The sequence below is a fragment of the Lichenostomus cassidix genome, chromosome 19 (assembly GCF_008360975.1).
Source record: "Lichenostomus cassidix isolate B80296 chromosome 19, HeHo_3.0, whole genome shotgun sequence".
In the NCBI taxonomy this organism is placed as follows: Eukaryota; Metazoa; Chordata; class Aves; order Passeriformes; family Meliphagidae; genus Lichenostomus; species Lichenostomus cassidix.
In genome coordinates this window covers 4,292,167-4,314,286 of record NC_139499.1, presented here as the reverse complement: position 1 = coordinate 4,314,286, position 22,120 = coordinate 4,292,167, and the positions used below count along the sequence as shown (strand labels likewise).

General features: G+C 47.4%; 2 protein-coding genes across 12 annotated transcripts in view; both read right to left on the bottom strand.

Annotated features, from left to right (window-relative positions):
• Positions 1 to 598: 598 nt before the first annotated feature.
• On the bottom strand, positions 599 to 14,784 carry LOC146429019 (3 beta-hydroxysteroid dehydrogenase type 7-like). 2 transcript variants are annotated; one of them, XM_085078138.1, is made up of 6 exons: positions 14,568 to 14,784; positions 10,729 to 10,884; positions 7,886 to 7,994; positions 4,008 to 4,119; positions 3,897 to 3,924; positions 599 to 1,531 (listed from the first exon to the last, which is right to left on the bottom strand). In XM_085078138.1, exons 1-6 carry the CDS (start codon positions 14,713 to 14,715, stop codon positions 1,104 to 1,106), a joined length of 981 nt encoding a protein of 326 aa, XP_084934264.1. In that variant the 5' UTR covers positions 14,716 to 14,784; the 3' UTR covers positions 599 to 1,103. The 2 variants fall into 2 exon arrangements, with proteins under 2 accessions (XP_084934264.1, XP_084934263.1); XM_085078137.1 differs by lacking the exon at positions 3,897 to 3,924 and adding an exon at positions 2,884 to 3,046 and having other exon boundaries at positions 4,020 to 4,119.
• A 2,301-nt stretch (positions 14,785 to 17,085) lies between these two features.
• COL26A1 (collagen type XXVI alpha 1 chain) overlaps positions 17,086 to 22,120 on the bottom strand; it is a 164,703-nt gene continuing 159,668 nt past the window's right edge. For 6 of the 10 annotated variants that reach the window (XM_085078310.1, XM_085078301.1, XM_085078306.1 and 3 more), the window contains 2 exons: positions 21,562 to 21,730; positions 17,086 to 20,517 (listed from right to left, as the gene is read on the bottom strand). In XM_085078310.1, coding sequence (XP_084934436.1) covers positions 20,493 to 20,517; positions 21,562 to 21,730 — 194 coding nt within the window. In that variant the 3' untranslated portion in view covers positions 17,086 to 20,492. Of the gene's footprint in view, positions 21,731 to 22,120 lie in introns of all 10 variants that reach the window. The other 4 variants (XM_085078303.1, XM_085078308.1, XM_085078304.1 and 1 more) reach the window with 3 other exon arrangements.

The window sequence follows — 22,120 nt, the reverse complement described above, 5'->3', positions numbered from 1 at the left end:
TAATTTTAGATTTGAACCAGCATTGTAAAAATTCCCCCAAGCTCGAGTGAAAACTGAAATCTCAGCTGTACATAATGCAGATTTCCCAGCCTCTCTGCAAGTCTTACAAACAGAGAAGCTGCTAAACTGACAGAAACCACAGTTTTGCTGTGAATCTCCTGGAAGTGCCTGCCCCATCTGTGAGAGGAAAATATCATCTGTGAAACGCTGCTCCCAGATGGGCTGTGCAGCTCCAGTGCCACGGAATGAGTCGAAATGACCTCTTCCTCCTGCAGTTCAAACATTATTTAGCATAAATGCAGCCCCTAAGGCCTTCACTTCATGTTGCTTTCTGCCAGCACAGCAGCTGAACATGGGCTTTAATCTGCCCTGCTTTGCTGCTGGAGAGCTCTGAGGTAAGAGATTTGGAGTTACAAACTACATGAATCCCACCTTTAAGCTTGTAGGCAGCAGTTCTCCATCCAGACAATTAGAAGGTAAGTCAGCCTACACATGGTTAGCTCAAGGGATCAGAGGTTTCCTTTATAGGGATAATGTTTCAAAATAGATATAGTATTCCATGTGCTAAGAATAACAGGAATCATCTTGCAAAAGGCAGTTCTGGAAAAGGGAATTATATTTTTCTTTTTATTAAACCCAAAATCAGAGCAAGAACCTGCTGGGTTTTCATTGGCTTCCCCAAAATTATCACAGAAAAGCCCTTCAGGGTCTGAGCCAGGCACAGCCACCCCACCAGTTGTCCCAGGCTGTGGCTCCCCAGGCTGTGGAACAGAGCTGGTTCCCTGATTTCCCCCAGGAGGTGTTTGCTGGGCACCATGTCCCACCTGAGCTTGCTCTGCCTTGTTCCCAGCAGTGATCCCTGCAGTGGCAATGGGAATGAGGGAGGCCAGCAAGCCCTGTGTGTGCAGGCAAGGTGTCAACTGCCCATGGGACACAAAATAGCTGTGATTTGGGCATGGCAAGGCTGTGACTTGCAGCCTGTGAGTTTTTCTCCTCTGCTTCTGTACCAGAACTGTGTTTGCAATGCTCCTTCAGAAGATCTATGCAGCTCAGATGAAAGCTTCTGGTGTGACAAACAATCTCTTTTACCCCAGAAGTGCTGTTTAGTTCTTTTTCCCATGCAGCTGGGTCCCTGCAGTTGCTCTCAGCCACTGGGCAGTCCTGAGCCTGCTCTCCTGCCACGTGAAGAGGGGTTTGTAGCCAAAATGCCTGGACGCCTTGTCTGTCTCGAAGGAGAAACTGGTGACAATGGTGTTCAGCAAGGGCACGGTCAGAAAAGGCTGTGGCTTCCAGAAAGGAGCCAGGATGACCCTGAGGATGCTGTGCAGTTGTATCATCAGCCACATCTTCCAGTAGGGGATGTGTGAGCCCAGCCTCAGCGAGGGGTCAGCGCTGGACAGCAGCTGCTGCCGGAGCAGGAAAGGTTTGGTGCTTGGGGTGTCATCATAGCAGTAATACACCTGCCCTGCCAGCAGCTCTGGCTGCAGCTGCAGGTTCCTCGCTGCCAGGACATGCATCCATGCCACATTACCTGCAGAAATGAGAGGGACAGTGATGCATTAGGGTTTTAGCTTCTATATTTTTCATCTGTCTGTAATCCTGTAACTGTTTAGTGTATAACTCTGCACTCCATACAGGGTGCTGAGCTGCTGTTCTCTCGTTTGTAGACAAAACAATTCCTCTCTAATCTCGAAACTCAAGGACATCTTACTGTCTCAGAGCCCCAAGATATGTAAACAGTGAATTGGGGAAGCAAACTTGGAGTAATTGACTTCATCACCTGAAGCTGTAATTGGAGGATTAACCCCAAATATGCAAATGGACAAAACTTATAAAAAAACTTTGACTTGGGATCCATTTTGGGTGTAGCCCCTGGGTGAGCTGTGACTGCCCTGAATACACCTGAAGGCCTTCAATAAATGTAACCATTTTTTATTCTCCTAACTTTGTCTAGCCTCTATTTTAGGTAAGCCAGTCAAGGCATCAGAGAAACAGGCATTCAGAAGGAGCTCAATTTCCCTGTTTACCACAGAATGAGTGCATTAGATCTGCCAACTCTGCTTCTGGGGAGCAGGGAGGCACTCATCATGTGCTCAGCTGTGCTGCAGAGAGACTGAGCAGTTAATCCAAGCCTCCAAGAGCCTTCAAACCTTTGGTCTTCCCTTTGAGCTGGACAATTAATGTGCCTTGTGATCCTGGTTCATGGGAAGCGAAAGGGCAGTGTTTTGTAGTGAGAGCAGGATGAATGGGAGGCAGTGCTCCAGGGTTTTATCCCTGGGAGCCTTTGAAGGAGTCACTTGATTTATCCACGCCTGATTCTCCTCCAACAGCATTTTCAAAACACTGTTATCTGCACTTTTGGAAAAAAGACATATAAGTGTGCTGCACAGAAATCACTGAATGCCTGCATGATCTGGGGGTGATTTACACCCCCCCTGAAAGGCACCAAAACAAACTCTTCCTAGAGGTTCTGTGAGTAATTTTTTGTGCTTGCTAGAACTGGTTATGCAGTACAGCCTTTTCTGTAAAGAATTTGACAAGTAGGGATAGTTTGATCCTTTTTCTAATGAAGAAATATCTTTTCATAGCAAAAACATTTTAAAAACACAGCCTCACAGCCTGAATCTCTCTCTGCCCCCCATATATCCCTGAAACACTTATCATAAGGAAAAAAAAGAATAAAAATCTTCCCAGGAAAACAGCAGTAATACAAAACTGCTTTACAAATCCTTTAGCCAGTCTAGGTTCTGCGTTTCCAAACCCATTTGTGCTCATTCACCACGCTCACCTGTCTGTCTGGGGGGATTATGGCTAAGCTGACATGTAAAATCCCCTGTGACTAAAGCTGGAGGAGCCCCACGCAGAGCTCAGCCCTCCACTCACCCACGTAGGTGTGATTTCTCTCCGTGCTTTCGGGCTCCAGGTAGTTCAGAACCCCCTTGCTGGCCTTGGCAAGCACAAACAGCTCCTGGAGGAAGGCTGCCTTCTCCCCATACACGGTGTTGGCACGGAGGATGCAGGTGCTGAGTTTGCCCCCATGGCTCAGCTGTGGAACCAGGGAGGGGTGGGTTCAGAGATGGAATCTTACACAGTCATCCTGGGTTTCCCAGGTAAAGCCAAGCCCTGGGAGTGCTGGCCTAGAGGAATCAATATTTTCAGAGGTGCTCTGGGTGCTTGGGGCCTGCTTTGGGTCCCTAAAAACACAAGGAGGTGCCCAGTTTGATTTAATTTTTTTTCACCCTGAGAGGTGCTGGGTGGGGAGTGCTGGTGGAACAAAATCTTCTGCAGTTGTGATGTGTAAAAGGGGATTTGCAGCAACCAAAACCAGGTAGCAGAGGAAACCAGCCAAACTGGAGGCTTCAAACTGTGACTGGGGGAGAGATGCTTCAGGCAGTGATTTAGAGCACAAGTGTCATTTTTGCATTCTCCTCCACTGTCCAGAAGAACTCACCTGTCTGCTGTCTGCACTGGCAGTAAAACAGTTCAGTAAAACACTGAACAGCTGCCCTAGGGAGGGGGATGGCTCTGGGTACACCAATATTTTTAATTCTGAAGTCACTCATGCATTCCTGGAAATGATACTTTTATTCAGTATGAGCTAGATGAACCTGGTTCCTTCAGCCCTAATTTAGCACAGCCCTTTCCAAAGTGTCACTCCTTCTGGAGCTGAAGCACAGGCTGGAAGGGAAGCACCCTTTGATCCTGGGAGAGTCTGGCAGCTTCCTGCTGCTGTGAGAATACTGGGCTTTGGGAGGCTTAGAACAATGCTTTATGTATTAAATCCAGGCAGTGGATGGATTCACACTTGGACAGGAGCTGTGGGGTCTTTCCAATCATCTCCCTTCTTTCCCCATCCTGTGCTGCAATTCCAGGGGTGCCACCACTGGATTTTGTACCTTTTCTGCAATTCCAGGGGTGCCACCACTGGATTTTGTACCTTTTCTGTAATTCCAGGGGTCCCACCACTGGATTTTGTACCTTTTCTGTAATTCCAGGGGTACCAGCACTGGATTTTGTACCTTTCTCCCATTGGCTTCCAGCACCAGCTTTTCTGCCATGGCTTTTGTCTTCCCATAGGGCAGCTCCACTTCCCCAGTGTACTCAGTGTCCTCATTTCCCCTGGAACAGATTGTGGGAGACAGAGAGTGACCGTGGGGCAGAGCACAGGGCTTGGGGACATCTGTCCCAGCCTGGTTTGCTCCGCACTCTCTGCTCCCTGTGGGAATCTGAGATACTTGCTGCATTTTGAGGGAATAAGATTTCAAGGAATAGCTGGTGGCTCAGGGTGTTTGATGAGGGCAGTGGTTTGATTTCTAAAAGCTGGATTTTGTTTTGTCTAATAGCATGATTGAAATAACATTCCAGCAGGCAAATTAGAAAGCTGTGGAGTTACATTTTAAAGCAACTCACAGGAGCAGAACAAGGTGCAAAGAGCACAAGAAGATGGAGGGCAGGAAAATGAGAGCAATCCTCCTTCACTGTTTCATTAGAGGCAGAGAAAAGCCTCTCCTGAGCCATAAACTAAAAGGAGAAACTGCTACTTAATTTTCTCACAGAGTTGATTAAAGTTGGGAGGCACTTTCTGGGGATGAGGTGGAGCTGCTGGAGATCTCCTGGCAGCCTGGCAATCAGCAGGGCTGTGCTGGGGCTGTCCCTTCATCTCCCCTCCCAAACTGCCCTCGAGGAGAAGGATGAGCAGGGGACACTGGTTAAGGACAAGCAGGGGACACTGGGTTGTGACTGTGGGGGACAACCTGCTCCTCAGGCTCCCACCTTACAGCTCCCAAGGGGAAAGCCTGTGGGGTCTAACACAGAACAAACCTCACAGGGCCTGGAATAATCCCAAGGAGAAAGCAGAAAGCAGTTCTATTCCCCACAGGGTGTCAGCACTTTGTCCCTCTGGTTTTAGACCATCCTGAGGCCATCCTGGGATTTGCTGAAGCATCTCCAGTGGGCTCTGGAGTGAAGAAACCTGGCTTGCAGCATTGGCAAGGAGCATCCCTGTGCTCCCCTGGGGAGCATGGATCAGCTCCCTCTCCCTCCATGTGCTGCTGGAGGTATTTCTCCCCATTTTTAGATTAATTTACTCTATATTTTGCTCTCTGGGAGAAATCCACCCCAGCAAGCCCAACATTCTGCCTGGCATGGAGAACCCCATGCAGGGCAACAAGGAATTCTCATCCTCCTCTGGCAGAAGGGCTCAGATACATCTGGAAGAGTGTTACCTCCTCTGAGGAGCTCACACAGCAAACCTGCAGCAGAGGTGTTTTTATCAACCCCTGGGCCTTGGGAGAGGCAGCTCTGACTCAGGCTCCCTGCCTGACCTTGGGCAAGTTGCTTTCTCTCTTCCTCACTGTGTAGAGCGAGGCTGCTGCTGTTGCCTGTTCAGCAGTCTGGCACGCTGTGTGTCAGATATCCCAGCTGAGATCAGGCTCTCCTTGTGCTACAGCACCAGAAATAAATGAGGAGCATCAGAAATGCAGCCTCCTCACCCACCCTGGGCTTCTATCACAAAACCCTCCTCCCCTCACCGTGTTTACAGGGGATGAACAAGAGACAAACCAAAAAACAAGCAAGACAAAAGATTGATTGTGCAAGGTTTGTTGCAAGCCCGGGAGAAACCCAAGACAATTAGTGGGGGGTTATCTAGAAGTTCTAGTTTTAATTGCTTTCTCTCTCTCTCTCTTTTTTTTTTTAATCAAAATTTTTTCTTCTGTTTTATTTTTTTTTTCTTTTTTCCCCCTGCAAGTCTTTTTAAAAAGCAGCAGCTTCACAAAGGGACAAACCTGCCTGCTGTTCCTGGGCTCTGCTGTGCCTGCCTTCCCCCACCCCTCTGAAGCTCGGTAGTAACAAAGAGCTCAGCATAATGCTCTTGCTTTTCAAAACGATCCCAGATAAGTGAACGCTAATCAGACTGGAGCAGCATTGTCAGAAGGTATCTCAGCAGTGCCTGTCTCCCGGGGATTGAGACTGACAGAGGCATTTTCTATTATTGTCGGATGCTGAGGTGTGAGCATTATCCCTGCACCCATCACCCTGGCCAGAGGCTCCTCCTGCTTTGTCTGTGCCAATTCCCCAGCACGGGAAAGGGAGTTGAATAAATTCTGCGAGGGGTGATGGAGAAGGGGGACAGGGGAAAAGGAGAAGGCAGGATTGTGGGGAGAGGGAGAGGGCAGAACAGATCGGGTGGGGATGGGGAGATGAGAAGAGCAGGAAGGGGAAAGGCATCACCTGTGCTTTCAGACTGCAGAGCAGAGCCATGTTGTGCTGCTCCAGCCATCCCTGAGCTCCCTGCTGAGGCAGTTTAGCTTTGGACTGGGGGGCTGACACTTCTCCCATGATGTAATTCCCCTAATTTAAAATCAAAATAATTGCAGAACAAAGACCCCTCTCTCTCAGGCTTCCTCCCAGGATAATGGGGGAACCTGAGTGTGTTCTGGAAAGGCTCCAGGTGTGGTTTTATTTGCATTTGTGGTGGGGAAGGCTGTTCACTGCTCCATGAGCATCAGCCTGGGTGGGTTTTGCTTGTCCCTGTTGGTGCCACCATTCCAAGCCAAAGGACTGTGATCAGCCAAAAATCTCTTAAGTTGCAGGACTAAAATACTGACAAGAACATGTCTGTATCGACATTCATTTGTAGGAATTATTTGGATGTGCCAGTGACCAAATTCCATAGCTTTGCAGTGACACAGTCTGTAGCTTGTGGTCCCAAGTGGATTGAGTTGCTCTCATGGATTTTTGTCATAAGCCAGATATTTATTCTACAGATTTCAGTGCTTAAACACTTTTCAAAATAACTGGGCTATGCCTTGACTTACTTGTGAGCATGAAATTTAGGCTTGTAGGTCATTTAAAGTTGTGTCTTTTCTAGCTGGGATCGAATTTCTAGAGCCAAGGGGCTGAAGGCAGCTGTGTCCAGCCTGGCTGCCTGTGCAGACACCACTTGACTCAGAGCCAGTTCCCCTGGCACACAGATTTCCAGGGTCTGAGCAGTTTGTGTGGCTACAGCCAGGCTTGAAACCAGCAGGGAGCCTTCCAGCAGTACATATCAGACTGCAGACATCCCTGCCTGACCCCAAATTTAACCTAAAACTTCAGGCCCTGCTCCTCAGACACATCAGCCCTGTTCTGTTGCCCCAGGAATACAAAGGGTATTCTGATGCTGAGCCCTGAGCAGCAATGTCAGCTGATGGTGAAAGCCACTTCTGGAGATCAAAGATCTATCAGCAAAAAAGAAATTAAAAAAAGGTATTTTGAGGGATAGAAGGGTCCCATTTATAGGTCAGATGCAGGTAAGAGAAGGATGTGACTAACCCTGAGTATTACAGGGCAGGTTCACACCAATACTTCTGCCCCCTAACACTTTGTGGCCAAACTGCTTCCTTCTGGGATAGTGCTACATGAGATTTGCCCACATTTGGTAGCAGGAGCTGTGTCCAGGCTTGCCAGCAGTTCCCTGTGGAGCTGGGAGGAGGAGAGGCAGTGTGATAACAGGAAAGTATCATCTGCCCTTTGGGTTGACTCATGTTGAGGGGAGAGCAAAAGCCAGAGCAGGATATAAGTTGGCCATATCCCAGACTCTGAGCACCTGGAACCTTACCTGAAACTGATTTTAGGGCTCAGAGGAGCAGGGCTGTCCATCCAGGGACACCTGGGCCATCCAGCTCTCACCCTGGGGTGTCACTGGCCAGGCTCAGGTTGAGAAGAGCCTTGGGAATGGGAAGAGCAGCAAGGAAGGGTTTTCAAGAAAGAGAAGAGGACTAGACAGGAAGGGGAACACAAATCTTCTCCTTGGTAGCCACAGCTCAAATCTCCATCTGGCTGCAGTTTCATTGCTGTTTTACTGGGAAAAGAGAAAAAAATGGGCAAATGTGCTGATCCTCACCTGACCATGGGCTCACAGGAGGTGTTGGGTCCCACAGCAGCAATGGAGCTGGTGTAGAGCAGGTATGGAATGCTCAGCTCACAGCAGGCCCTTAACACATTCTCAGTGCCTGTGGGGCAGGATGGGAAGGACAAACATTGACCACCTTGCCTTGAGCCCTGTTGTACAAATCAAAACAGATTCCCAGGCTTTTTCTGGCTTGGAACAGATCCATCTCTGTTTGTGGCTGCAGTTCCTCAGCAGGGGATGGTTTATAAGGTGAGCAGCACTCACACCCAGAGCTCTCACAGGGCTGAACCTCTGGGGCCATTGGCCACTGACTTCACTTGGACTTTAGAGCTGCTAACAAAGGGAAGTTGAGAGCTTGGCAGAGAAAAACTCCATGTTTTCCATCTTTTTCCATTTGTGGGCAGATTGTTGGTGAGCTGCAGCTTTGTGGCGAAAAGATTAGTGTTTGAGTTGCATGTATTGCTCTGTAGAAGTTCTGCAGGGTGCTGCAGGGTGAAATAACTCCATCAGATACTAATAGCTGCAGATCTTCAATAAAATAATTAGGGCAGCTTACAAGTCTGCATGAAATCCAGATGAATCCAAAACATTACTTGGTTTAGGGAAGGTTGTTGTGGCTGAGTTGTGTGTGTGGTTTAGTGTGGTTATTTTAGAGTATTTTGGTGGGTTCAAATGATTTATGACTCTTCCAGGGGTGGTTTTTGCATTCATTGTGATTTTGAGAACCTCAATGACAAGGACTGAGAGCCTTCAGATCTGATAAGGCAGATCTGAAAGGAAGCAGAGTTGTTTTCCAGAAACCTCCTCATTATTTATACCTGGCTGGGCAGGCTCTGCCCTGAGCCTGTTTGCAGGTTTGTGTGGGAAGGCTTGTGATTTCTCCTCTCTTTGCTATTAAGGGCATAATCTGAAATTACCAAGGAAATCCTGAGTTTAGGATAATCTCTGAAATCCTGATGGAAAAGAATCAATGTGCTTCTCCACGAGCCTATCACAATATGTAAAGTTAACTGAGAACCCCTGGTGAGAAACATCACTGGAAAACAGCTGAGTTAAAATCCATTCAGCTTAACAAAAAGCAGATTAAAAAGTCTTTAAGTGACTAGGTGGAAAAAATAATTCTAATAGAAGAGAACTCTTCAATTCAGTCAACAAGACTATAACAGGATTCGGCAGCCAGTGGTTGAAACAGAGGAGGGAATCAAAGCAGAAGATGTAAATTTTGGCCAGAAATGATAATTAACCATAGCCACACCACTCCTCCCCAGCATTGTTATGGCTTGCTGAAAGCCATGATAGATAGCCCATTAACTTGCACCCTTAATTCGAGGCAACAAGTCTTTTGAAAAGGAATGGTCCAATTTAGCCACAAATTGTTGGGCTTAAGGCAGTAATTGGATGAATTTCTGTGGCCTGAGTTGCACAGAGGAGCAAGCTACAGGATTATATACTTGACCTCTCCTGACCCTATTTTTTCCCATAAAGTCTCCAGCAGGTATCAAATACCATTTTTAGTCTTTTATTTGCTGTGATTTTAATGGAGAACTTCAGGCTAATCTCTCAGCTGAGGGTTTGGAGGAGCTCTAGTGAGGGCAGCACCTCATTTTAGGGAGGTCCTTGTGGAGCTATCTGAAGGGAGGCAGAAATGCAGGACAGAAATGCACCCCAGCCTGTGCTCCTCAAAGAGCCTCCTGGTCACACTGGAAGATCCTTGCCTGGTGGTTTTCTGGGAATGTCACCAACATCTGCAAGAGGTTTGGGTTGCTGAGGATGGGATTTGCCCAGTGCTCAGCTCTCTCTGCACAACCTTGCTGTGCTGTAGCACAAAGCTCCCAGCAGCAGTGAAGGGGAAGAGCTCACAAAGCCACTGAAAGGCAGCAGGAACCCTCAGGCTCTGAATATTCTCAGTACACAGAGAGCACAATGCAGCCTCTTAAAAGCACTGGGTTTTGAAAACAACTGCAGCGATGAAAAGAAGGCTGGAATTTAAATGTTACCCTTGAATGTATCAGCAAATAGTAGGAGCCCTAAGCAGTAATCGAGTTGGGGATATACATATTTAAAAAAAAATAAAATTCCTTCCTTTTGGTTAACGACTATTTTAGTAGCTAACAGCCTGAGGTGCCACTGGAATTGCTGCTGTAATAGGGATTTCATTATTTTTATAGCCTGTGCTTATTTCCTAGATTTATGAACAAATTTTCTTTAAGCAGCTCTTGCACCGAACGTGAAATTGGCTCTTGGTGGTGGGAGGAAAGGTTGTGGAGCTCTCAGCTCCACGTGGCCTGTCAATACATGATAGCTGGGAGCTCTGACTAATGAACCAGCATCACTCTGCTAATTAAAGCAGCATCACTCCCTTCAGTGGGTGCAGCTCAACAGCTACAGCCTTGTGCTGCTACAGACAGGGCAAAATGCCTGGGAAAGCAAGGAGCTATCCAGAACAGGGCTTAGTTTTGGTTGTTGTCCTTGTCACACACTAAACTGGTTTTTCCCTTTACAGGTGTGTCCTGAACCACCTCAGTCCATCAGGAGAAGTTCTGCCCTCGACCAGAACAGCTCTGCAAAATCTGAGCCCAGATGTGATGAGCAGAGCAGAGGAGCAGCATGGCAAACCCTGAGTGAGGTCAGAGGGGCAAAGGGAGAAACTTCCCCTCTGGAAAGGTCCTGTGCATCTTTCCCATCCCGGGGCATGTGGGATGCAGGATGAGGGAGCACCAAATTTACATGGATGTGTGTGGTGTAGCCTCTTGTGTGAGTGCCAGGTGTGTGTGAGCTCAGGGCTGGCTCTGTGTGAGCTCAGGGCTGGTTTTGGGGTCCCATTTCAGGCTCACCTCCGACGTTGACAGCTCTCATGTCCCAGAAGGGCACAGTGTTCCTGTAGTCCACCACAGCAGCAGTGTGAAGCAGCACATGCACACCCTGAGCAGCAGCCAGGAGTGCGCTGGGATCGCGGATGTCTCCTCTCGTCACTGTCACACGAGTGGTGGCTGCAGGAAAATAACAAAACCGAGATGCAGGGGGGGGAAAAAGAGTACAGATCAGCATCCTCACCTTCCTGCAGAGCCAGGATCCAGTGTGGAATTTCTTCTCTGCAGGGCAAGGCAAGACAATCTCTGATAGTGACTGTGCCATTTGAATCCAGCACACTGAGGCAAAATTCCTTTTTTCTGAACTCCAGGTTGGCATCTGGTTTAATTCAGCACAGTGCTCTGCATCAAATGTGGGCCAGAATGGCTGCATCTGTCACTGCAAATGCCCACCTGCATGCTGGGAGCAGAACACCCCTGGACTGCAGCTGCTCCCAGGACTGCTCCAGCCCCTGTGCACCAGGGAAGCTGTGCTGGACATTTCCCTTCAGACAGAAAACTTTTAGGGCTTGCTGGGAATAACACGTTGAGATTTCAAGAGACAATGAACAGAGCTTGTTTAAATTGCAAATGCTGTGGATTGGGAGGGAAAATAATGTAACAGGTTTTGAAAGTTTCATAGGATATTCCTCCCTTTGAGCCACTCAGAAGGGATTTTTCCCCTATTCCCTTTTTCTGCCTCAGAGGAGCTGTTCCATCCATGGCTACTCTTGGCACCCACTATAAATTTTCTTGCTTTGAGGCAGTGTTGTAACATTTAAGTAGGATTTTTCCCTTTTTCCTTTCCCATAGTTGGGAATAGGCAGCAAGAAGCTGAACTGCTCAGGGATTTGCAGTAAGTCACAGGATGGCTTTGGGAAAAAGAGATCTCCTCTGGCCTGGGCTGGCAGCTGCCTGGAGAGCCCCACACACCCCCCAGGATCAGGGGAGGAATTTCTGAAGGATCACACAAATGAGTGGCTCAGGGAAGGGTTTGTGGCTCCAGCTGGGGGTGTTGTGATGTGGAAACCCTCAGAGAAGATCCAACTGGGTAAGGTGGGAGGAGGATTATTCCTCATGGTCTAAAAGGGGACAGAATCCAAACCAGATCCAAGGTCAGGTGGCTGAGCATTTTCCAAGCAGCCTGGCATGGAGGAGGAGGCAGAAATTTTACACAAGGGTCAGGCTGCTCTCTTAATTAACACAGCCAAGATTTGGTGGACTTACTTGGAGGAGCTTTAATATTAATTAACACTGAGTACTAATATTAAATTAATCTAATAGTAAAGCACAGAGTTGATTCAGTGAGAATAGAGGGTAAAAAGAAAGGAGTTGTCCATATAGCAGAGGTGAAACCTTTGCCTGGAGGGCCAGAGGAGGATGATCCTGCTGAGAGGTAGAGCAGAGCTCTAACAGACCCCTGGGGGGGATTTTTCTTCTACTCTGTAGTTTAGGAAAGCCTGAACCCCATCAGATTGAAGTGTTAAATAGTCTTTTTCACACCACCTGTCTGAGGGCATGAGGTGTAAGGAAACCATGAGGAATTTCCAAATGGATGAGGCCCAATGAACTCAACCCAGGGCTCCTGAAGAGGTGAAGGATGTAACTGCAGCTTTAGTGCCTCATCAGCTACTTTGGAGAACTGCTGAAGGCACTGGAAGAGCTCAGCAGAGCAAATGAAACCCTTGTGCTTAGAAAGGAGGTAAAGAAGAGACAGGAAATTGCAGAACATTTTGGTTTCAACCCCAGGAAATGCAGGAGCTCACACTTAAACCACACACGTGTGAGCACCTGTGGGATAATGGGGAGAACAGAAGAAGCTGACATGGATTTGTCAAGAACAAATCAAGCCAGATAAACCTCCTTTGTTCTCCTGACAAGGTGGCAGGCTGTAGGGATATTGTGGAACAGGTTGATGTCATCTATCTTGATTTTCGAAGGGCTTTGGAAACTCAGCGTCATTCTCCCAAGGAGTCAGTGAAACATGGGCTAAATAAGCCCCATTAAGGAGAGCACAAAGCTGGCGGAATTACAGTTCCCAGGGAATTGCCAGCTGTGGTAGGTGGCTGCCCTGGGGCTCTCCAGGGCTTATTGCTGTATTTGAGTCTTTTTTTTTTATTGTTTTCATCAAGAATCTGGCAGATTTGTTCATTAAATCAGCAGATAACATCAGACTGGGAGGGACCACGCTGGAGGATTTGAGCATGAGCTGAATGCAGCTCAGTCTGGGGGGGAAAAAAGGAAGGTGAAATTTGATAGGAGCAAAGAGAAGTTGTTGGGTTTAGCAGGGGAGAGGCAGCTGGTCTTCATGAAGGAATTAAATTGGGCCAGGGCAGCTCAGGATTCTTGCATGTTGGCAACTGAAAAAGGCACAGTTGTGGTGACAGGTAACACAGGAGGATGAACTGCAGGATGGGAGAGACAAATCCAGCAGCTTTTTGCAGCAGTGGGAAGGCAACAGCCCAAAACTCAATGCCCCCCTTCCAGACAGGAACAATGCCAGTGCCCTGCAGGGCTGCATGGAGCAGAGGAGGAGGAAGGAGTGTGTGAGAGCTGGTTTAGCCTAAAGCAGAAACCAGTGTGGAGTGGAAGGATGTGGTTTTCAGATGGTGAAGATTGTTGTTTAAAAAAAAAAAAAAAAACAGTACTGCTGCAATACCTCTCCTACCTGTAAGCTGAGGTGAGAAATCAAGGAGCAGGACTGTACCCACTGCAGAAATGAATGGGCTGAGGTGGCCTGGGGACACAACCAACACCTGTGGGGAAGGCTGTGGTGGAGCTGACTGTGCCTTGGGGCAGAGGGATGGGGCTGGTTGACCCCTCAGGCCTCTCCTGCCTCACTTTCTGTGCCTTGCTGGGCTGTCAGGCCACAGACCTCTCCTGGAGCATGGATCTTGGCACCTCCCTGAGGTTTAAACAGCTTTTTCTTCAATTATGGGTGCTTTTAAGGTAATTGGCTCCCTGGAACCTGGGGAAACCAGTCTGCTGAGTTCATCTGCCAGGGAGGGCTTGTGATTGTGATATTTCCCTGGGAGTCTTGACTTGCTGTAGGTGCATCTCCTTTCTGTCCCTATCTCCCACCAGCATCTCCCTCAGCATTTTTTCCTCTCTCACAGCAGCCTGAAGGTTTGGGCAGCCAGAGAGGAGACCCAGCCCAGCATTAGCTGAGCACAGCACCCTGAGCTGCTCCTTTTGCATGGAGCTCCTATTCCTGAATCCAGTAAAACAGGTTGTTTTCCCCCAACAAATCTCCCTGTACTCAACCCTGCATGAAGGCAGCTCTCAGAATATGATCAAATGGATTAATTCAGTATCTCAGAGAGCATTTACTGAGACTCACCTCCTCCTTTTTCAAGGCTGCTATAGGTTTCTCTCAATTATTTCCATAATTTATTTCACAATGCCTGCAGTAGCTGCTGAGTTTGATTCTGTTGCTGTAAGGATTTAAGCTATTTTCCTCAGAACCAGCAGCTGGTTGGAGCACTTCAGGAGGAGGTTTTTTTAGCCCCTTTGTGTCAGAATGGTTGAGCAGAAGCTGCTAGGCAGCCAAGTTCCCATGTCACATACTCTGTGCACTCTGTGGCTCCTCACAACTGATCCTGGGTGCTTAGAACCTCCCTGGGAGACATCTGGGTGATCCATCCTTTTTTTCTTTGATTTAGTCCTGTGCTAAAAAGCTTCTGAGCTGGAAGCTTTTCTTCCTTCAGTCTGTTCAGTCCAGGTTCCTACCCTGTGCCTGTAACTGTGACATCTCCAACATTGTCCCAGCTGCCATGAAAGGGAGGGTTAAGGTCACTAAATCAATGCTGATGCCCTTTGCTTACCTGTGCTGAGTTTTTCTAGTTCTTCTCTCGCGACTGAATCAAAAACTCTGACTTCTTTGATGTAGTCTTGCTGAGCCAGGAGCTCTACGATCCTCTCCCCCACAAAGCCACATCCTCCTGTCACCAGGTAGACCCAGGCTCCATCCATGTCTGGAGGTGTTTTTGTGGTTGAGGAGCAGAGAGCAGGAGGCTGCAAGGATCTTATCGCGTTTTCTGCTCTAAGTCTAAAGTTTAGCTGTCACAGAATGCTGCTGGCTGAACATTAACTCCAGACAGTTATACATAAATCAGGTTTTTCTTGCCACAGACAACACCAGTGCTGCCACAGGCACCTTCTGGGCTCTCTGACCTAGCCTTGCCCTTCTCCCATGGTCAGTGGGGCACCTCTGGCTTGCCTTGGTGTGTGTCCAGCCTCAGGCCAACATTTGGATGCCAGAAGCTTTGCACCCTGGACAGCCCCTTCCCACAGTCTGCTTTATCAATTGTTGGAGCTCTGGGAGCTGCACAGTGTGACCTGGAGAGGCTCAGGGCAGCTGCTGCCAGGACCTTGTTCCCATGCTCTGGGGATTTTAGGGAGCTTTTATGGCAGCAAATCTTTCCAGTGCTGGAAGGGCACCTGGGCTTTATGGCACCACTGAGCACCAGTCTGAGCATCTGGCATGGCTGTGCTGGATGGATGTGCCTTGAGCTGGAATATATCACACACCCTGCCCCACCTCCCCTCTCATATATATAATTTGAGAACTGTCTTGGAGTGCAAACTCTGTCCCATCCTTTGGCAAAGTGTTACAACAACTAATTCTTATCATTGGTACAAATTTCATCTGCCAGCCCATGGCTAACACACCTTTCCCTGCTAGGCCATAGAGGATGGGTGTTCTTTAGTTTGCCATTGGAGTCCAAAAATGGGATCAGCTCTGTCCAAGGGTGCTTGATCCTGTCCTAAAAGTGGGATATGGCAGGGGGAAGAGCTGTCCTGTTTCTCTCTGCTTCTCCCATAAAGGTTCAGAGATAACAAATCAGGCCTGATCAGCTCCCAGGCTCTCCTTGATGCTAACATCCTTCAGGCTGGAATTGTCACATTTTTTTCAATCCATCTTTGAACCAACTTGTCACTGGTTTTGGTGAACTGTTCTTAGAGGGTAAGTAAGGTAATATAATCTCCCTGCTTATTTTTCCTTTATACACTGTAGTAGTTGTTTTTCTATAGCATTGCTTGGGAAGTTTAGGGTGAGTTTGTTCCTGTCTCAGGTTCACTGCTTTCCCCATCCCCAGGCTGGAATGTGGAGAGAATTCCAACTCCATTCATGGCCAGAGCCATTCTTACCACAGTGCCAGTGCCTGTCTGCCTGGATGAAGAGCCCCTTGCTGCTGAGCCTGTGGTTAACAAAGAGTTAAGGCAGTGAACTCCAAGAGTAGCTGCTGTTTTGTTTGTGAATAAATAGTTTTCTTTTAATCAGCTCCTGCTACAAGTTCAATGCATTCCCCTCTGCCATTGATTTTCCTGGGCTGTGTTGAGCTCAGGAGAAGTCAGTTCCCCTCGCTGTGATTACAATCAGTGGCCATAATGGCCCAGAGACCAACATGGGCCTGATGCTAATTTGGTGCCTGGCAGACCAGCACAGCCACAAATGTCCCAAGAAATTAATTTAGCCTTTTATCCAGCAACTCCCAATCTGTACAGTGGTGATTAACACAACTGCCTTCCCTCAGAGGACTTTTTGCAAGGATAAATAGATGGGAGTTGGAGGTGTTAGGACTCAAAAACTGAGATAAATATACCCTGAGAGATCCAGAGAAGTGCTGCATGGGAGTGTCAGGCATGGAGTGACCTTGAGCATGTCCTCATCAGTGATGCAAGAAGCTGTGTGAAGCAGAGGCCTTGACTCTGTGGGCATTTCTCTGTGTTTGCAGGGCTCAGCCCTTGCTGCACTGTTAGTATCTCCATCTCTGGAGGGTAATCTGATCAGGAGGGGAAAAACTGGCTGGGATTTACATATCTCTTGTTTTCATTGCGATGGGAAAAACAAGTTCAGAGCCCAGAACTGTGGGCTGTGACAGAAACAGCCCAGGTCCTCCTCCAGCCTCTCTTTGCTAACACAGAGGTGTTGCATCTGGAGGGACAGCTGGTTCCCTGAGTAGGAAGGCTAAAAAAAGGTCTTTACCCCCATCCTCTCCTGGCAGTCTGAACTGTCACAAGAGAGGATGACTCTGGGGGTCTCCATAAGCCCAGAGACACTCTCAGTGTGTCCTGGAGAGAGATCTCTCCATCCAACACCTGCAGAGGATTCAGTCCCACCCAGGGCAGGGAATCTCAGCTCTGGCTTTAGGCAAGGAAGGTCCTTTTTTCCCCCTCAGCCCACAGCAGACCCTTCATGCACATCTTTTTTTCAGAGCCCTGCAGAGGGGCTTCCCAAAGAGAAGGCTGAGGTATCAAGAAGGAAACTGCCCTGATTTCAGGCTGCAGTTTGCCTGAACTTCCTCTGAACTTGGTAAACAGAGGACACCTGACATGAGATTCATTTACAGTAAGTTTATTTCTCAGTGCATTACATGAAAGGTCTTTGGTATTTGTGGGTCCTTGAATACTTTTCCCACTCTGCTCCGTAAGAAAATGCTGAATACAAAACATTCCATATACAGTAACAAACCCCATAGCAAATAAAGAGAAATAGATATTTGGAACAATAGCATAGCAATATGAAAACAGATAAGTAACCATGCAAGAGGTGGAACAAACAGGTTGTGTTTACAACAAACATTAAAGCCTGCCATAAATGAGTTCATCCTGTCAGACGAGATTTATTCTTGCTCTAAGTTAAGAAATTACACATGATTGCAAGATACTGCCTATGGCTGCCCTATAAAAGACCAAATGGTTGTAAAGCTGATCCCCACGAGAGAAGTCAGGACCATTGGCACACGTAGGAAACACACTGATATAAATAAAAAGGGCACTGTGTAAAATAACTAGTGAAGAAGTTACCATTTCCTTCTGTGGGTGGGAATGTGCCTTGTGAACAATTATAGCACCTTTGAATGGCTTGGTTTCACAGGAAACCAAGAAATCACAGAGACTCTGAGTAGTTTAACCCCTACACCCCCAATGGGATGTCACCTGGAGTCAGGCAGAAGCTGTAAACATGGCAGAGGATGGATTTCCAATCACTGGATCGGGAAGTAATTCCAGAAGCTGATTGTCTTCAGAAGGCTTAGCCCAGTGCTCAGAGTCCCACATGACAACAGCTGATGGCAGACACTGCAGCAGAGCCCAGTGCTCCAAAGCCACACACAGCACTGGGCTGCAGCTGATTTTTAAGGCCTGTTCCTTTGGATGGCAAAATGAACATGGAGTTTGGTGGGAGCAGGTGAAGGCTCTTCTCTCTAGTTTATTTCTATTTCCCTGGGTTGCTATCAATTCCTTACAGTAAGTGCAAATTAGACCCTCTGGAGAGGAGCATTTCCTGCCTCCCAGGAGTTCTGGATTGCTGGTGGATGTGAGGGTGCATGGCTTGCAAAGGGTTTTGGTTGTGCAATGTGCTGCTTCTGGTTAGCTCAGGGCAAGGAAAACACTACCACTACCAGAACTGATCCAAGTCAAAAACACACTGGAGCTCAAACAAACATCAAGAATTTCAAGAAAGTCTTAGGGAAAAAAAAATAAAAGGAAAAGAACACACTATGGTATTGCACAGTATGTATGTAAGATAAAGCACTAAACATTTCAATTAAAATATATTTCTAAATGAGCACGCATTCCAAATAAATCCCCTAAGTTACATAGACATGGCAAGAAGCATTATATGCCCTGGCTGAAATGATCCTCAGGATGCTGCCCACGATGCAGAATGTGGTTGGAGTGGTTTGTTTGGTCACCAAAACCATTAGTGTCAGAGTGTGGGGCTGTGCTCACCTTTAAACATAATTAAACTGGGGTGGCACAACAGTGTGGTCCAACCCTGGTGTGAGCAGAGAGGAATGAAACCCCAGCAGAGAGAGAGAGAAATTCCATTTGCTATAATCCTACTGTCCCCCAGTTAAAGATGCAGTACCTCATCAGAGAGATGGAGCTAAATAAAGCAAAGAGTGTGGGGAGAAAACATTACACAGCTCATACAGAAACCTGGAAACATCAATAATTAAAGTGGTCTCAACCCAAACCTAACCAGCCCTTTGACAATTGACTTGGCAGGATTAATTGCAAACAACTTCTATTAAATTTTCCTTTCATCTTGTCAGTAATTTGTTTTAAATAATATAAAAGTCAGAATCCTTGTCAGTGTGAATGCATCAGCAATGTGAATGACTAATGCATTAGCACTCTTGCAATAGTTTGAATTCAGAAGACAAACTTGTAGGAAGAAAGATTTCTCTTTCAGTTCAGTGTGAAACCTCTGAAATGTCCGGGAAGTGAAAATGGCTCAATTGTATTCCCTCTTCCCCAAATTCAACCCTGTAGCTACATGACCAGTGAAACTGAGTTTTACCATTTCCCTTTTTAAAGATTGCTTGGGTTGGGTTTGGTTCCTGAAGCTGCCATGAGGACACTTTGCTCCTGTGGCATTGACCCCAGTTGGCACCAACCTGCCCAGTGCAGGAGTTCACACTGAACTGAGATTTCTCCTCCATCTCCAGCCCTGATTTTCCAACACCAGCTGGCTGGAAAGCACAAGGAGAGATCTCCTGGAAGTCACCACTGAGGTCCTGGAATGTCCATGTGATCCACACCAGGACAGTCCCAATCCAACACAGAAGTCACCAAGTACTTCTCAATTCCTACACAGGGATCAACCTGTAAAGGGGAAAACATCTCTTTTTTTGTACATTGAATTCTAAAATGGAAAGATCATTCCAAGAATGTTCCTATGGCTGCACTATTGCTTGGCTGCCCACAAACAGAGCTATGGCCCTGCCAGTGGTGGATGGAAGAACATGGGCTCTTTCTGCACTAGAGACATCCTTAGAGAGCTGGATTTAGAGTCAGAGCTTAGAATTACAGCTGGATTTGAAACTAAGATGCATTCAGGGAGGCTTGATTTCCTCCTCCCACAGGGACTGCAAGTACAGGATGGCTCCTTGAGGTCAGCAACCTGCTGGACTTGAGTTTTATTCATTTTCTTGTCTCTCTACAGCTCCAGCTGTAACTCACAATGTAGGCAGGCACCTCCCCAGACTCCTGCAACACTTTGGGTTTGTTTCTTGGCAATGTCCTGTGGAAAACTCCACCATTTGGAAGCCCAACCTGAAGCAGGTGGGCTGGTGCTGAACAAGCCCCACCACTGGCACTGGCCAAGCAGAGTGAGAATGCAAGAGCACAGCAAGGGCTTCCATCCCTGCTGCCTCCACCACAGCTGGTTGTTGTTCAGCTGCACAGCAGCAAAAACAAGGTTCTGGTGCTTGCTCAGCATCAACTACTCCAGTCTCTCCTCTGAAAATGCCAAACTCTTCAGAGGAGAGGTTGGGATTGGATGTCTCTGTAGCACTACCATGTTTATGGACAGTCAGTTTAATGTGTGGCTTATGCTGGGCTGGCAGAGCTGCTCCATTTTTAGCCTCATTTTCAGTGGGCTTTGCCTTGGGAAGATCACTTGGGGTACTGAACACAGGGACTGCACTGTGTTTTCTTTGCAAAGCTTCTGACAGAAACACTGAGCAGTGCAGCCCACCCTGCTCAGTGTGTCCTGCACAGGAACCAGAGGCAGTGGGGCCAAAAACAAACTCAATTTGCTCACTTTCATCCTGGGCTGAGTTTGAAAACTGTCAGAACGTGGGAATTAAGAAGTCAAAAATAGTACAGTCAGCTCTGTTGATTAATCTCCCCCTTTAACAAAAATCACTGTCTACATGAATGACATCAGCTTGTCCAACCTGGTTAGCACAGCAGGTGGAGTGATTCATTTGTCACTGAAGGGCAGGTTCAACTTCTCAAACCTGGAAGCTGGTACTTCCCCTAAAATAACAAGTTATTGCAAAAAGTAAAATGACTCTGTGTTTAACTCCCAGTGCAAGATAAGCTCTTGACAAGACTCTAATTCCTTAGGCTGTGGTTCGCTACTACACTGTCTCCAGAGTCAAATGGTGAGGATTTACTCACAAGATTAAAACAAAACATTTTTCCTGATTGCTGTAGGATTAAGAAACTATTGCAAAATATCCTTTTCTGTGAAGAGTTACTGCCACCACTTAAATTAATTATCTCTGGATGTATGCACAAGCTGAACACGGTATGGGAAAATTCTTGCACAATTCCATCATATCTCATGCAAGCTGTTCTATATTTTCACAGAAACAGTCTAAACTCTCTGAAGATAGACAGAAAACCAATATTGCCATGAATATTTGCATTGAAAGTCCTTGCTTAGCCAACCACAAGTAAAAATAATGTCACTCACAATTAGCTATAAGATTTTGATGCTAAGGTCCAGAGAGCCACCTGAATTTTCAGAGTAATACTTTTAAATGTACTTTGTATTTACTAATTTGTTCTTTCCTTAAAAGAAATTCTTGGAGGTCTTGGAGGTCCTTCCTTCCATGGTCTGTGGAAGTAGCACCTGGAAGTCAGTGTGACACCAACACATCAAATAAAAGCAGGTGCCTCCAGCAAGGGACAAGGCTGAGGCTTGGCTTTGGGTCTGGGTGGGATGGATGGTCTTGGCAGGTTAAGCAGAGCTTTACTGAGTGACTGTGGGCAGTGAGGAAACAAGGGGAAGGTTAAACTCTCAAGGCACAGCCAGGAGGTGTCAGCTCTGAGATACCTGACAACAGCTATTCCAAAGGCAAAACAACAAAACAGAGAGGAACATTCTCAAAAAACCCCTCTCTGAGCTATGGATAAAACATTCCCTGCAATCAGGGCTCAGCATTGGCCAGGTAAGGAAACCCAGCCACCACCGCTGCAGCCTCCCACCCCCTTCACCTGCAGGCTGCAATTAAGCACTGGGATACTGTATCTGTGACTGGAGGACAGGCAGGGAGAACACCCAGATGCTCCTACTTCATCCGGTTGCTCCTCCTTCTGGTTTCCCCGTCGTCCAGCAGTGAGGAGAGGATCTGGTGGGCCTGGGGCTGCCGGGGTCCTCCTCTCTTGATCTTGATGCTGCTTCTGAGCGGGGAGCCCGGGATCCCATCCTGTCCAGAGCCTGGCTCAATGGAAGACAAAGAGTCTGTAAGGAGAGAAAGTCACGGGAGAGCACTATTTAACAGGGGAGGCTGAGGAAGGCACTCGTGGGCCTTGCTGAGTGGTTCCTCTCCTGGGACAGTGTGCTCCCTCCTGGTGGCTTTCCATGCAGGGAGCAATTGTGGAGCTCTGTGTTTGCTGCTGTCCTGCATTAGATGTTCCTCTGCTCTGCTTGAACTCTTTGGGGTAAGTGCTCCTACTGCAGGGCATACTCTCATTTGTAGTTTCATGTCTAAAGTGCTGCTCTTTTATTAATTATAAATTTATTCAGGCTGTAGCAGCTACTCAGCACTGCCCAGACTGCTGGTGGTGGAGGATGAGCTGTGTGGCCACTGGGCAGTGATGTTCTTGGGGTTTCAGTACCATTTCACTCCTG

Bases quoted from the DNA above. Each gene is read 5' to 3' on its own strand.
- LOC146429019 (XM_085078137.1), bottom strand. From the start codon at position 14,715: ATGGATGGAGCCTGGGTCTACCTGGTGACAGGAGGATGTGGCTTTGTG. The intron at 7,995-10,728 runs GTGAGCCTGAAA...CCTGCCCCACAG, and splicing joins GAGAGCTGTCAACGTCGGAG to GCACTGAGAATGTGTTAAGG. The intron at 4,120-7,885 runs GTGAGGATCAGC...AATCTGTTCCAG, and splicing joins TCCTGTGAGCCCATGGTCAG to GGGAAATGAGGACACTGAGT.